The 14167-nt window shown below is 47.5% G+C and overlaps 2 protein-coding genes and 1 long non-coding RNA gene across 3 annotated transcripts in view; 1 reads left to right on the top strand and 2 right to left on the bottom strand.

Annotated features, from left to right (window-relative positions):
- LOC135902353 (tetraspanin-33-like) overlaps positions 1 to 14167 on the top strand; it is a 262578-nt gene that overhangs the window by 178599 nt on the left and 69812 nt on the right. The gene's annotated exons all lie outside the window — the stretch shown is intronic.
- The window catches only part of LOC135902355 (uncharacterized), a 170784-nt gene that overhangs the window by 156352 nt on the left and 265 nt on the right, over positions 1 to 14167 (bottom strand). The window lies entirely within an intron of this gene.
- LOC135902385 (piggyBac transposable element-derived protein 4-like) lies at positions 5370 to 7682 on the bottom strand. The gene has a single exon (XM_065432397.2). It carries the CDS (start codon positions 7157 to 7159, stop codon positions 5537 to 5539), a length of 1623 nt encoding a protein of 540 aa, XP_065288469.1. The 5' UTR covers positions 7160 to 7682; the 3' UTR covers positions 5370 to 5536.

The raw sequence follows: 14167 nt of genomic DNA, 5'->3' as shown, positions 1-14167 counted from the left end.
TTAGCCAAATTACCGCTGTAAATGCGAAGTCAACATAGCCATTCCCAGCGGTAGACCTTTGTTGGACCGGCCCGGCGTTATCTGCCGGTAGCACCGCTACACAGCGCTGCTGCCAGTTGTTGAAGATTGCGGTTGTGCTTCACATGTCCACGGCATACGAACAACGAAGTGGGATTAGTTTCCTGTGGAGCAAAAGACGAAGGCTTACCCCACATAGAAATGCAGCCCATTCGCGTGATGCATTCATTTCGTACACATCTTGATAGGATAGTTAAATGACCACGATGGCATCACGACGGCGTGAAAGACTAGGTCATGACATTCATTCCATTGATGTCATGAATATTATGTCAGGTCATGCAGTCAGTTCATATCATGTACATGACAATTGAATCCAGTTAAAACTAATTTAGTTAAAGAGACGACCGCTAACACATCACAACGGCGTAGGAGGATAGACTGGGCCGGAAGTTAATCCTGGCAGCCTCGCCAATTGTCACGAATTTAGGCGCTCTAGCAAAGGACAGTAGATAACGTGTACATGATAGAAAAAACATTTATAAATGTTTTTATAAACAAGAAGAAGAACGAGTAAGAGAAAATGACAAAAGAATGCTACAAGGAATAGCTCCACAAACATACGCTCAATCCTTATCCTCACTAGTCATGCACAACAAACGCGCTCTTAAGCTATATTCCTCAGTTCCTCATAAGGCAAAGAACAAAAAGTGTGACCGTCATGACATGGCGGCAGCCGGCCGGCGTGCCACAAGATGCCGCCGTTCTAACGCCAACGTGACGCATATGGTGTACTAGAATAATTATTCCAGTACACTATAGTGACGCAGGCGTCGGTTTCTGTCGCTGTCGCTTAACGGGTCTGGTTTGCGCAGTGGTGGCAAGGACGCGGTCGTAGTTGGTAGTCGCATGGTCGCTGATGTGGCCATGCGATTGCCTCCATGGCTTTGGACGATGGCAGGTCACAGCTTCATGGGGCTGGACCAAGTCCGTGGAGCACTGCCACGGCACCGTAGCCGGGCCTAAGGGAGCTCAAACTGTCGCCGACCAACTCTCAGACGTACCCTATCCGGTTTGAGTCCCCGATAAATCCCGATCACGTCACGATAGCACAGCTGGCGATGCGTCTGCACCAGTCCGTGCCGACGAGAGTGGCTCATACCCACTATGGGGGATTGGCAAAGAATCAGGTCATATAAAAAAAAAAGGTTAAACGGACCTAAAGAGAAGAACTATTGCAAAATTTTGAATAGCTAAAAAAATGAAGTCAGATCTGTCTTTTTCTTATTTACTATTCTTTCCTCGCGCTTCACATTAATTTCTTTTCTTCAGGTGACTTCGTTTTTGTCTTCTTTTCTCGTTTACATTCACACATTTCTTTTTGTCGACCGGCGGACCAAGATCACATATTGTGGGAATGCCAAAAGAACCCTCCCCCGAGAGAACTCTTTAGGCGAGCTCCCTCACATGACGAGTGGGAGATAAAGACGAAAACTTCCAACCCGCAAGACCAGATACGGTTGGCGGAATGGGCTGATAGCGTCGCGGCAAAGCAGACGCCACGCTAGCCCGCACCGCTGGGAAAGAAAACTCCACTCAAACTTGACAATAAAAGTTTTCTTTCTCTCTCTCTCTCTCTCTCTGCCGAGCGGCGTCGTTATCTTCGTCGCATGTGATGCACGTGGCTCGCTTGTCACTTATGACATAGGTCCCCTCTCCAAGAGCCTTCTTTCTTAAAAAAATAAAGCTGCTCATCACTTGTTTTGCAACACGGTATCAAATGTTACCACGATATGTTCAGATAGTGCGCAGTTGTCCACAGTTGCACCTCACTTCACTTGACTTCACATCCAGCTATGTCAATGCGATGCAGGTTCTTTAAGTGTTGCAGCTGGTTCCCTGAGGCGGAGCCTCGGATGTACCCAATTGAGGACAAAGCCGTTTGTTACGAAACGCAAACAAAACTTTTAATCGAACTAGTGTGGAGAGAAACACATAAAATAAACACTCAACGAAACATTCACGAGAAATAACATACACTCAGAGCTATGAAAGTACCAACAGCACTTGAGTTAGGGGCAGACTATGAGTGTGAGCACGCGCAACAGCTCGACGCGGTGGGGCGAACACGAGGCGGCGAAACAAGTGGCGTCTCACAGCCTCACCACAGTGTCAATTTGATTGACCGATGAGCCAGAGAAACGAGTGTGGCAGCTCCGGCTCGGAGAGGGGAGGCAGGCAGCTTGACGGCACGGGCACATGGAGGCGGCGTTCTGACCAGGCAGCTGGGCGTAAACTCGGGCCCGTAGCCCGGGTGCTCGCACTCTCCCTGAAGGCACAGAAGTTCGTCGGCTTCGAATAGTAGTCGGTGCTCGTGTAGAGTAGCGACGTCTGGGAACGGGTTGGCAGCAGGCCCCGGTCGGGTCCTGCTGCCAACCCTGGAGGCTCTCGTCCAGTCCCTGGAGGCTCACGTCCAGAGCTCGACGGCCCGTCTTCAACTCCCGGTTCGGTGGCCGCTCTTCACCTTTGAGTCGCTTCCTGGAACCCTCCCCCTCTTCTATCAGCGCGTCCCACTTTTCTGCCTCTCTGATTCATTCGTCTTTTGCGGATTGGTAATCGTCGGGGCCCTGTGTTCAGCGGCGATTGGCCCCTGGAAGCTCCGCTGACTTTCACGATTGTATCACTTTCCATTTATTTTTGTTTTATTGCTGCGCGGGTTCTCCTGCCTGATGCTATTCGATGTCTTCGTCTTTCACTCAGCACAGCATTCACTTTCGCAGGAGCAATCTTACTTGCCCTCTTCTTTCTCTTCTTATACCACGACACTGTCTCGCGCACTTCACACGTCACAGTCAGTATACCCACGCACACAAAAATGAGGGCAGTTAACAGCGTTCGCACTACTTTGCTCCCGACAAGCTGTCACTATACACGATCTACAACAATAAACTGCTAGTGGCAAAGTACCATCTCCTTGCTTTCTGTCACAAAATAAGTATCTTATGAAAAGTTCACAACTTGAAATATGTGCTTAAGGCCTTATACACACCCGTGTGGACGATCTTTAAACATATTTCACAATACTCAAAATACAGTTTACAGTCTATTTAAAGCTTTACACTATAACTAATTTATCTGAATTGAACATCTGTATGAAGCATAAGTACCGCCCTAACACATTCTCTCTATCCACATTCCTGAAAACTGACAACTGTTGCATGCCATTTCTAAGTTATTTTCCTTTTGATTCTGCCAGTAATGCAGCTGCACTTCTTTTCCGCCTCTTTCGAAATTCCCACAACTTTTTGCGTCCTGTCTGCCTCTCCACCCCCCCCCCCCTCTCTCTCTCTTGCACGCTTACGCATTTCCTGAACAGCTTTAAATGGCTCCGGTTTAAGTCCGGCTTCATTTTCTTTCCCATTGACCGCCGCATCTTCTCAAACACACACGCCTTATTATGCCATCTTGCTCTAAGCCTCCTGCGAATCTTCCTAAACTTATACGCGTTGCACGTCTTGGGCGATTAGGGTATCTACTGGCTTTGTCCTTGTTCTCGGAGTTGAAGTGACTTACTTAGTCGCTTATTCTTTTGCGGGAGGCTTCTGATTGTAAGCACTCGTAGTTTTTGCTCTGGACATGTGTATACGTCTCGATACTCAAAACTCTTCGACTGTGTCTTATTCTTTTCTTCAATGTGCTTGCAATGATCACTGCGCAGCGCCACCCAGCCGTAGCTCTATCGGTAATTTTTCATGAAAGGCAGTTTTCCAATATTATAGGCGTCCCACCACTTCTATCTGTTCTTTTCACATGTTTTTGCTGCACCCTGATGTGTTTTTTTCTGTAAAATCAAGCTGTGTGGGCGCTCCTATGTCTTGTATGAGGTCCTATGTCTTGTAGGTGGAATGTGCACCTGTCTTCATCTGGACAAGAAACTTCTTGCTCATTCTTCTCGTTCTTACTGTTCTCGATGCCGTGAACACTGGTCATCTCTTTCACACAATCGCCCAGTGGCGGCAGGGTGCTATCATATCCTGTGCAACGTCTTCCTTTCCTGTTTTCTCAGCAGACGTGCTGTGCACCGACGAGTTCTATCTTTCTTTGATGCGCCCTCTTTGTTTCATGCCCTCGTGGCTAGTTAGTTCTGTTGCTTGGAGATCACTGAAACAGTCATCAATTACAAAAACCACGTCTTTCCGAGGTGTAGCCACTCTTTTTGTCTCTTGTACCTTCCGCCCGTTGGTTATACTAAACTCAATCAGAAAGTCAGCCATCTTTTGCGGGTCATACTGCAGCAAGTGTTCCAAAGTCGCAAGCTTGTCTTCAAAAACGTCACGAGTGCTATCGAATCTGCCAACTTCCTCCGGCGTCTTTCTGCTGTCAGCTGCTCTGCTACGCTAATACGCCTACTCTCTTATGTTCATCTTTTCAAAGCATGTAAGGTTTCTCGCAGCATCTTTACCTGACAAATATTTAATGTTTTTTTTGTCACTGAAGAGTTGCACATGTAATCTCCAGCATCTCATTAAAGTTTGTTCCTCATCTAGTGACACATATCCTTTGATCCAAGTTGGCGTCAAAGAGGTTCATTGAAGAACGGTACATACGCAGTGACACATACTCAAGTTGGTGTGAAAGAGCGCTACATACCTAGTGTCACATATCCATTTATACCCTAGTTGGCCCGACATTCGGTTTCGAGCACTCTTTCCTCAGCACAGCAGTCCTATGTTCTGATCATTTGCTTAAAGACATATTGCAGCGCGAAGGCATAATAACACAGAATACACACAGACAAACGTCACTGGCTCTGTGACGTGTCTGTGTGTCTTTTTGTGATCATTCCTTGGCGCTACAATACGTCGTTAAGGAAACACCAACTAGCCCAACAACAAAGCCCTTCTAGTTGAGGGTAAAACCGACGCCGACCAAACAGTGTTTTTGGCAGGCGTCCGTTTTACCCTTGACTATGAGCAATCCCGACCAGACGAGTTTTCGTCGAACTCTTGATAACGAATCCTTATACCCATTAAATGATGGACTACCCAGTCCCCCAACTTGGCGGGAAAACGGTAGAAGCCAACGGAAGCCAGCGGTAGTCCAACAGACAGACAGGCAGATAGACACCAGAAAGTGCGTGAAGTATCCTGAGAGCTCATCACAATAAAAAGTCAAAGTATCGCCCGATAGGAGAACCATTGACTGCGATAGCAATTTATTAGACACCTATACGAAGTAAAGTCAGTTGTTTTATCAACACCATAAACTGCTGTAAACGTTCGCTGGCTAACTAAATTAACCCTTTGTGGGACAACATATATTTTTTGCAAGAATTATAAAAATTTTTTTATTACACTTGAAAATGAGGTGTACAGAAATGATTCTAAACAAATTTCACAGTTTTATTATGTATAGTTAAAGAAAAAAATGTGGGACGCATTTGTCCCATTGACACTAAATGGGAAAATGAAATGTGGGACGTATTTATCCCATTGACCTACACGGGTGCCACACTAGGTTAGTTCTGACTAACCACTTCATGGAATGGTCCAAAACAGGTCACACAAAGCGGGACTGAGCATGCCTTGCACAAGAAACTTGTTCGCACTTCTTTCCCCCTCGTGGAACACCAACGGCATCTGCGCCTATTTTCCACTTTCACAGGGTTGTGCTCTCTTCCCATGAACCGAACTTCATCCGATACGCCAACCATTTTGTGGCCATTTTTTCTACCCTCCTTGTTCATTCTGAACGGCTTCCTGCTGCCGGTGGTTCTGAATGTCTGGCCATTGATGAGTTCCCGTCCAAGAACCAATCGAAACCATAAGTAGGTCATTGGATTCACAGCATTTACTTGAATGAACGCGTTGACGATGGCTGCATCGAGCAAGAAATAAAATATTCTGTACCAGGACTTTTTGGACCTCCTGTCAGCTCGGTATGCATTGCGCTTTTGGTCGAATTTGTCGACTCCTCCCATCCAAGTGTTGTAGTCGGATATAGCCTTTGGACACTGGACGGAAACCGAAGACCCATTTGCAAGCTTGCGGACAACTTCTTCTGTGTCCTTTGGGTGGTGAAAATTCGATAAAGCATGCACATTTTTTGTGTCACGCCACTGATATGCAACAATGCTTCCTTTTGATCGCCAGATATATTCTCCTTTCTGGAGTTTGTTGTCCATTTTCAATTCATCAGGCAGATCCTTCCTGTTTGTCCGGACTGTACCAACAGCAAGAATTCCTTTCTGTGCAAGGTCCTCCATGAGGCGAGTGGAAGTGAAGAAATTGTCAAAGTAGAGTTGCGTGCCAGGCTCAACGCCTTCTACCAGAGACAATACGACGTACTCTCCAAGTGCTTGGTTGGCAGGACGCTTCGCATTTTTTCCTTCATACACCTGAAACGCAATCAGGTAGCCGGTTTCTGAATCGGCCCGGCACCACACCTTGTAGCCACGTTTGATGGGCTTCATTGGCATGTATTGCTTCAGAGACGATCTTCCTTTGAATAGGATCATACTCTCATCTATAGCTTGATGAGCCGATGGCGTGTACTCTTTCTGAAAACGTTTGTTCAGAGCATCGATGAGAGGGCGTACTCTTGCCAGCCGGTCATATCCATCTTCGCCTCTTTTTTTTTCTTTCGTGTTGTCACTCAAATGCAGGCAATTCATGATGGATTGGAATCGCTTGAACGACATGACTTTTGAGATTTCTGGTGCATTGAAAAAGTTATCGCTGCTCCAGTAAAGGTACAGCTGATGTCTCGGGTTTACACTCATGAGAATCAGAATGCCGAAGAAAGCCCGAAGCTCATCTAACGTGATCGTTTTCCATTTTCGCCGGTTTTTCTGTTCTGCAAAGCGGTTTGTTTCCTCTACAAGGAGCTGCATTACTTCGTCGTCGAAGTAGAGTGAAAAAGCTTCAATCGGTTTGGATGGCAACTTTTGTGACATCTCAGGATCCCATGTTTTTGGGACTTGCAGAACATGGTCTGGCTCGTCACAACCCCATGTGCCCGGCGTTTCTTCCTCATTTTCCACGATGTTGTCGCACAGGTCTAGCGATCTTTTCCGCCTCTTTGTTTTCTTTTTTGTATAGGTTGCCTTGCGTTTTGCCTGTCTGCTCGTTGACGCAGCCATTTCATCTGCACTGGCATCCTCATCTGTACAATGAGGCGCAAGCTCGGGAATGACATTCTCGTCTGTGCTTTCCCCATCCGAATCATTGGAGTCCGGATCGTCCGATATGCTAAAATAGAGCTCGAGAGCTTCTTCTTGTGATAGAAATCGCTTGCCTGCATTAGAAAGCAACGACAAGTTCTAGATCAAATAATTCGAAAATTACCGCTCAAAATTCTGCCATTAGGCTTAGCAAAATGTGCAACTTTTTTCAGCATGGTATTGAAAATTTGCATTTATCTCATTATATGTAAGCTCAAATCTCAGAAACAAGAGCTGATTTTAATCCAGGGTTGTTTCTCTGAATGCAGAAAAAAGGAATTACTTACCAGGCATGTTGATTTTCTTTTCTGCCGGATCGCATATAGTCGAAAACTTCCAATGCATCAGAAAAAAAGAACGAAGTTTCAAGTTCTGGACTCACTGCCTCATCTAGTGGAGGCTGCTGAAACTATATTTAAAAAAAGTACTGAAACCTCTCAATAGGTGGTAGCACATCACAAGAATGATTCCGGTTTCCTTCTGCTTCGTACGAGCCCTTTAGAGTGGAGCACTATGTGGGACGTATGTGTCCCACTGTCCCACAAAGGGTTAACAAGCACGTTGTCACAGGCATGCAAGAACACAACTCGCTCGATGACCGTGCACGGTCATCAGCGTTCTGTCAGCGGGTGTCCATGGACACCCGCTGTCAGAACGCTGGCGTTATGAAGAGCGGCAGCAGCGGCGAGCGAATTTCCCTTCGTGTTGCCTCTCTCATCAACGTGAACTAAGTGACGAAAACACAGCGCACACGAAGCTATTGACGCTTTCCGTGGAGCAGCTTGTTCTAGAGAAACGAGACGACGCTATCGGCGGCGCGTCGCACGTTGCCTCAGAGGCAGCGCACGAATACGAAACCACCATCGCTTCCACCATGCTTCTGTGCGATCAGTTCTCGGAAATGCAACTGAGTTTTCGCTAACGCAGTGTGCTCCAATCATGCCGGATTGAAGCATGTTGATTGAAGACGTCTGCAGTAGTTGGCTGCAAAAACAGCGCCTGACGTATTAAGGAATGGAATGAATCTGGTTAGCCTATAGTTCACGGACGGTTGCTGCAATGGTCCGTACGTGTTACCGGCACTTCGAAATGTATGGCTTTCTTCGAGGATACAGAAATTTGCTCATCTGCGAGCATTGTATAGCTAACTTTCAAAGTGCTTCAACCCCGGAACGTCAGCAAGAGTGATTACCGTGACAGAATGCGTAAGCGCTACTGAACGAGGACTTAGAAGGAAACAGATACAGAGACAGCGCTGTCTCTGTGTATCTGTTTCTTTTTACGTCCTCGTTCAGTCGCTCGTATACGCATTCTATCATGTATGCAAACCAGCTAGCCCGCCAACGTGTTTTAATCAAGTTACTATCGCTCGTTCAACAATGACGAAGGGTGTAGCGCCGCTTCCTGTCAGTACTTTTCGCGCACAGTATCTACACACATCTACCCGGAATCTAACGTCCACTCTATTGCCAACGTGTCAATAATTGAATGGGTGCGCACTTGAATATATGCGCACCATATAGGCAGAATAACTGATGGACTGGACCTATAGCGCACGAATGGTTGAAGTTGAATGTTTCGTGACGGTCCACAAGAGCAAGCGAGTTACTAGCGATAATACATCTTTGCTACAAGCTATAACAACGTACAAAACGGGTACGTTTCAAGGCTTGTGCGCAGCAAGAGCAAATCTATCGGAACTGAGCGCACCCGCAAGCGGTTATGCAGAAATAATGAGATAGTGACCACGCCAAGGAAATTTGTTGAGTGAGAAATGTGTTAAGTCACTGCTTCAAAAAAATTTGCCAAATAAGCAACAAAGAGCAACACATGCTAACCTTGATTTAATTAATCAGCGGAAAGTTTGGATAGCTGGGAATACATATTTAGTCTCACTTCTGCCTCGCCTTTCTTTAGCTGCTTCTGGCACCGCTTGGACATAGCTTAATCACCTTCCAAAACGCTTTTGAATGTTCTCTGAAGCTGTGGCCAAAGCGTCATGTCGTCCACCCGGTCTTCGTATACGGTATCTCGCGAAACAAAGGTTTGCTAAGCCGCACCGGCGTCATACACATCCAGTGTAAACGCGGAGACAACGGAGGCAGTTGAGTCAAGTAATGAACGCGTCACCACATGATCTAACAGGGCAGCGCTCACGGGACTGCCTCGAAAAGAGTCAATAAGCGCTCAGCCCGCATTCTGCCCCATGCGGATCGCTTTCAAGATAAGGCCCGCATGGCCGCGCCATATACACAAGCGGCAGGATTAGAACTACTCTCAACCCTATGGGCTGTCCAGAGGGCTCACGATGCGGCGGTCGGGCAAGGCCTGACTGTCCCAACGTGGGAGCGGCCCGCATCGTGCTGAGTCGCGTACCTCAGGACCTTATTAAAGTTTTCCATCCATCCATCCATCTGTCACCTCTCCCTGGTGCCTTGCGCGTGATGGAAGACGGCGCGCTTCCTCTCCGCTTTCCTCCCTTGCGCACGCGAGATTGAGCCGCCATCGTCGGGTCACACTCGCACGCTTTCACTCGCCCATACGACATACATGGCGCGCTGCGACGTTGTTATCGCAATTGGACGTTATACTGAACATCACGGCGACGGCGACGACAGAAGTGCTCCTGGAGTGTCTATGTAATTGCCATCGTCATAAAATCTACATTTGGTTTTCGTCGGTGCGCCATCGTCCGCCTACGCTGACGCCCGCAGCGGCTCTGACTGTGCGACGTCGGCAGCCCGTGTCGCACGCACAGCCGCCGCCGCCGCCGCCGTGCACGCGGACGGTGTAGCGACCCTTGTTCGCCGTCCCTTCCCTTGTGCAGCGGAGGGGCAACCCTCCACCCCCTGGGCTGCTCCGCCCGAGGCGGCGAACCGGCCCGACTGGTTCCCCGTGTTTTTACGCGCCTCTTCTCGCATTTTCTTTCTTTCTCTGCCGTGCCCCAGCTGTTTTCGGATCCCTCAATGATTGCGTGTGTGCGGCCGCGGCCAGCAAGGAGCCTGGATTTATGGGCTTCAGGCTCACGAAGCGGCGCTTTTCTCCAGTTTCCCAAACAAACGCGGCACATCGCGGCGCCGCAGGATAAGCCATGTATTGAAGGAAGCAACAGCAGGGGTCGTCACTCAGGGGGGCAAAAAAGATAAACAAAAAGAAAAGAAATAAAAAAGAACGTGGTGAAAGAAAAGCTATACCTTGGAAAAAATTAAGGACAGTGAACCGATACGTCGTAAACCTTGGCGCCACAGTTTATTTCTCTTACACGGAAAACTACGGACTGTGTTGCGCGCGCACCTTTTCACATGTCTGACAAGGCCGCAGGAGAGTAATTTCCATTGCCTTAATCTAGTAACGTGAATTAAGACAATGGAATCATAAGGCAATAAGGCAATCCAGCATTTAGCATGAATATAATGAAAGGATGAAGCGGTGTGAAATAAAATAGGTGGTGCATTCATCATACATGGAGATGATGGGCGAAGGTAAAGCGATTAGAACACTTTCTCACGACAGGTGTGTAGTTAGGGATTATACGCGATGGATTCTTGCGATGGTGAAAATTAACGAGACAGTGACAGACTCGCATGATATATTCCATTTCAAAACGTTAAATTATTTTGATGTGGTTCAGCTGCTTTCTTGGTTAATTAAAAGAGGGCAAATAGGTTCACTCGCAACCACGCATACGCCCACACATGCATACACACTAGATGTATACGTCCCCCAAACAATGTCTGCGTGCGTGGGTGTGTGCGTGGTTGCGAGAGTACCTATTTGAACTCTTTTAGTTATCCAAGATGTGTTACCAATTAACCCAGCAGCAAGTTCTGTTAGTTGCTTTCTATATACATCTGAAGTACAATCATGTATATTTCAATATATATACAGATGATATGCATGCTCTACCAATTCCTCGTTACTAAGGACATTCTTCGGGCGAGGCATGGCGGACAGCACGGTGTGTTGTTGTTGCCTCAAAACACGGCTCATACTCACAGTGGGGATTGGCCACGCTAGGCTGATTGAAAAGAGCATCTAACAAAATACCACAAGGGGTGAAGGCAAATATTCAAAACAAACCATTAGCCAACACAATGCTTATAAAAATTTCTAAAGCACGTATACATGAATTTAGGATAAAATTAAAGTGTTCCACAGGCGGTACCCTAGCAGTGAAGCCTTCCTGACGCTTCAGTGAACTTATGTATAGCAGTAATCATTGACGCATGGCTTGTGCCTAATTTATAGACGCCAAAGGACAAAATGTTTGGTGTAGTAAGCGCTAATCCCAGCTTACAAATTGGAAATACGAGGAACATTCTGCGGAGGGGGGAGAAGCGACGGCAATAAATAAAGAAATGGTCCATAGCTTCCGCTTCAGTGCAAAAAGAGCAGAGGTTAGTTATGGATGAACCAGACCTATGAAGATAAAAAAATTTAGACGAGGAACTCTACAACGCGAGCTTGATAAGGTCACCTCGCATTGTCGTGAAAGGCATTTTCTCGTGTTCCACCTGAAATTTAGATGTCAAAAATCATCTGCGGAAAGTAGGGATAATTCATAAGAATTTAGAAATAAAAGGCGTTTAAATCTAGCTCCTGTTATAAAAGCGAAATCCGGAAGAATATTTAAGACTGTGCCATTTAGTGACAGTGGTTGCGACCACGCATGGGAACGACGTCTTCCTCTTCGAGCTCCCGCTAGTATACTGCTTGCGCGATTGGCCACCTTGGTGAATATAGTACACTAGCACAGCGCGCCGAAGCCGCGCTACCGCTTTCGTTGTTCAACTTCTCGGCGGTATATATACCGCCGAGACTTCGAGCGAGGCAGTGTCAGAAGGAATCGTGCGATGCTTTACTAGCTTGCTTGCTTGCTTGCTTGCTTTTTATTTCATGACGCTTACCCACGAGGGAATGGCCAAGAAGCGGGCCGTTAAACGGAGGGCAGGGAGAGAAAACTTGACAGAAATGTGAACTAAATGTTTGTCATTTAGGAAACAGACTTAGTTGACAGGCTATTCAAGTTCGTAATGCTACTTGTGGAATGAGTCTTCCTTATTGAGCTCCCGTAGCCGCTTGCAGCAATGGCCAATTGGCAGTGGTACCACGGTTGGTTTCGAACTCTCTTCTCTCAGCCCAGCAGCCTGATGCCTTAACCATTTGACCCTGGACTGCACAGTGACCGAGATTGTTGGGAAAACAGATAGATAGATAGATAGATAGATAGATAGATAGATAGATAGATAGATAGATAGATAGATAGATAGATAGATAGATAGATAGATAGATAGATAGATAGATAGATAGATAGATAGATAGATAGATAGATAGATAGATAGATAGATAGATAGATAGATAGATAGATAGATAGATAGATAGATGCTGACCGATGGTGACCGTAGGATCGTAAAAAGAGACAAACAAAATAAAAACAAAGAAGCAAGAAAGTCAAACTCTCGACGAATACTTCGACCGCTCTTCAACGGACAGGACGTGAATCCTCTCCACTCTGTCCAAATGCCTTCTCTTCCCCTTTCTTGCAGTTGTCATCGGAAGCACCTTGCGCGCTTTCCTGCTCAGCTAGCGTCTTCACCTCGGCGCGCTCCTTGCGTAATTCTGCTTGCGAATCCTTTCCACTATGCACCAGAGGTCACGGTTAAACGGAGGAGAGTGCGCGATGCGCTCTCGGCTCTGGTTCGGATCTGTCTGTCTGTCTGTCTGTCTAGCTAGCGTGTGCGGGTGCTTGTGCGTGTGCATGTGCATGTGTGCTTGCGCGCGCGCCACTTTTCCAATTTCCTTTGTCCACCCGTCATTGGGTCCCGCGATGCTACCCCCACCCTGCCAACCAACACACACTATAGCCAAGTTCACCCACTCAGCGGGACGGAGCATGACAAATGAATAGAACCGGACGAAAATAATTCTTACATACCACTGTCCCAGCTGCTTGACAGCCGCCGCTTCACACTCAGAACGGTGACCGAGGAGACCGCATACAATAAATCTCGCCGAGTGAATATAAAGATGCGCGTAATGAAGGATGCGCGAGGACCATCTGAGCCATGTGCAAACAAGCGTGCGACGCCCGTGGGACGGTGCGCGCCTCTATAGCTGCACGTGGGAACGTCACGTGCGCCCGCGCGAGAAGCTTTCGCGTGCGTGCGTGCGTAACGCGGAAAACCACCCCGACTTGGCGGAAACTATTTACCGCACGTTGCGCAGACGTCGAGGGCCAAACTACTCCCGTCTGCAGCGTCTCTTAACAAGGCGTACAGAGGCGTCGGTGCATGGCCCATCGAAACCGTGCAACGCTGGGGAGGCTACAATACGACACGTGTTGAGTGTGCGAGGAACGCTGCGCTTATCCACGGAGTTTCCGAAAATAGCACATCGCATGCACCTAGTCGCGGACCGAGCCACTCGCTACAGTATACGCGGCAACCACCCCGAGCTCTGTTCTGGGACAAGTTCGGCGTGCACGTCGAGGGCCGGTTATTATGCGGTAACGAAGCTGGAAACCACAGTAACACGTGTTCTGCGTTTCGTTACCTTTTATCGCTTTAATTAAAAGCGCAATTGTTTTGTCCATGACACATGCATGTTTCAGCTCACATGACTCTTACGAAGTGTTGTTCGCTTCCTAAGAGTCAGGAGACTTCTTCAGCTGGGCTCCCAGCACCCTTTCTATTTGTTTGCCGTCCTCCCGACGTACCACTTGAGCGCGCCGTCGCAACTGTCGTTGGTTGGCAGTATACTGTAGCACTCACTATCAAGCATTTACAGAAATTGTCGAGGATAGCTGGCTCCCTCTTTAGCGTTTCGGTGCACCGCTGCCGCAGAAGACGATGTGAGCCTCGCTTGGGAAATTACCTGTAATTCTTTCTCAAAACCAACGTATACGTATACGGCGGCGTCTGGCTACAC

This window comes from Dermacentor albipictus, chromosome 5, assembly GCF_038994185.2.
Source record: "Dermacentor albipictus isolate Rhodes 1998 colony chromosome 5, USDA_Dalb.pri_finalv2, whole genome shotgun sequence".
NCBI classification, from domain to species: domain Eukaryota; kingdom Metazoa; phylum Arthropoda; class Arachnida; order Ixodida; family Ixodidae; genus Dermacentor; species Dermacentor albipictus.
This window is presented reverse-complemented; position numbering and strand designations above follow the sequence as displayed.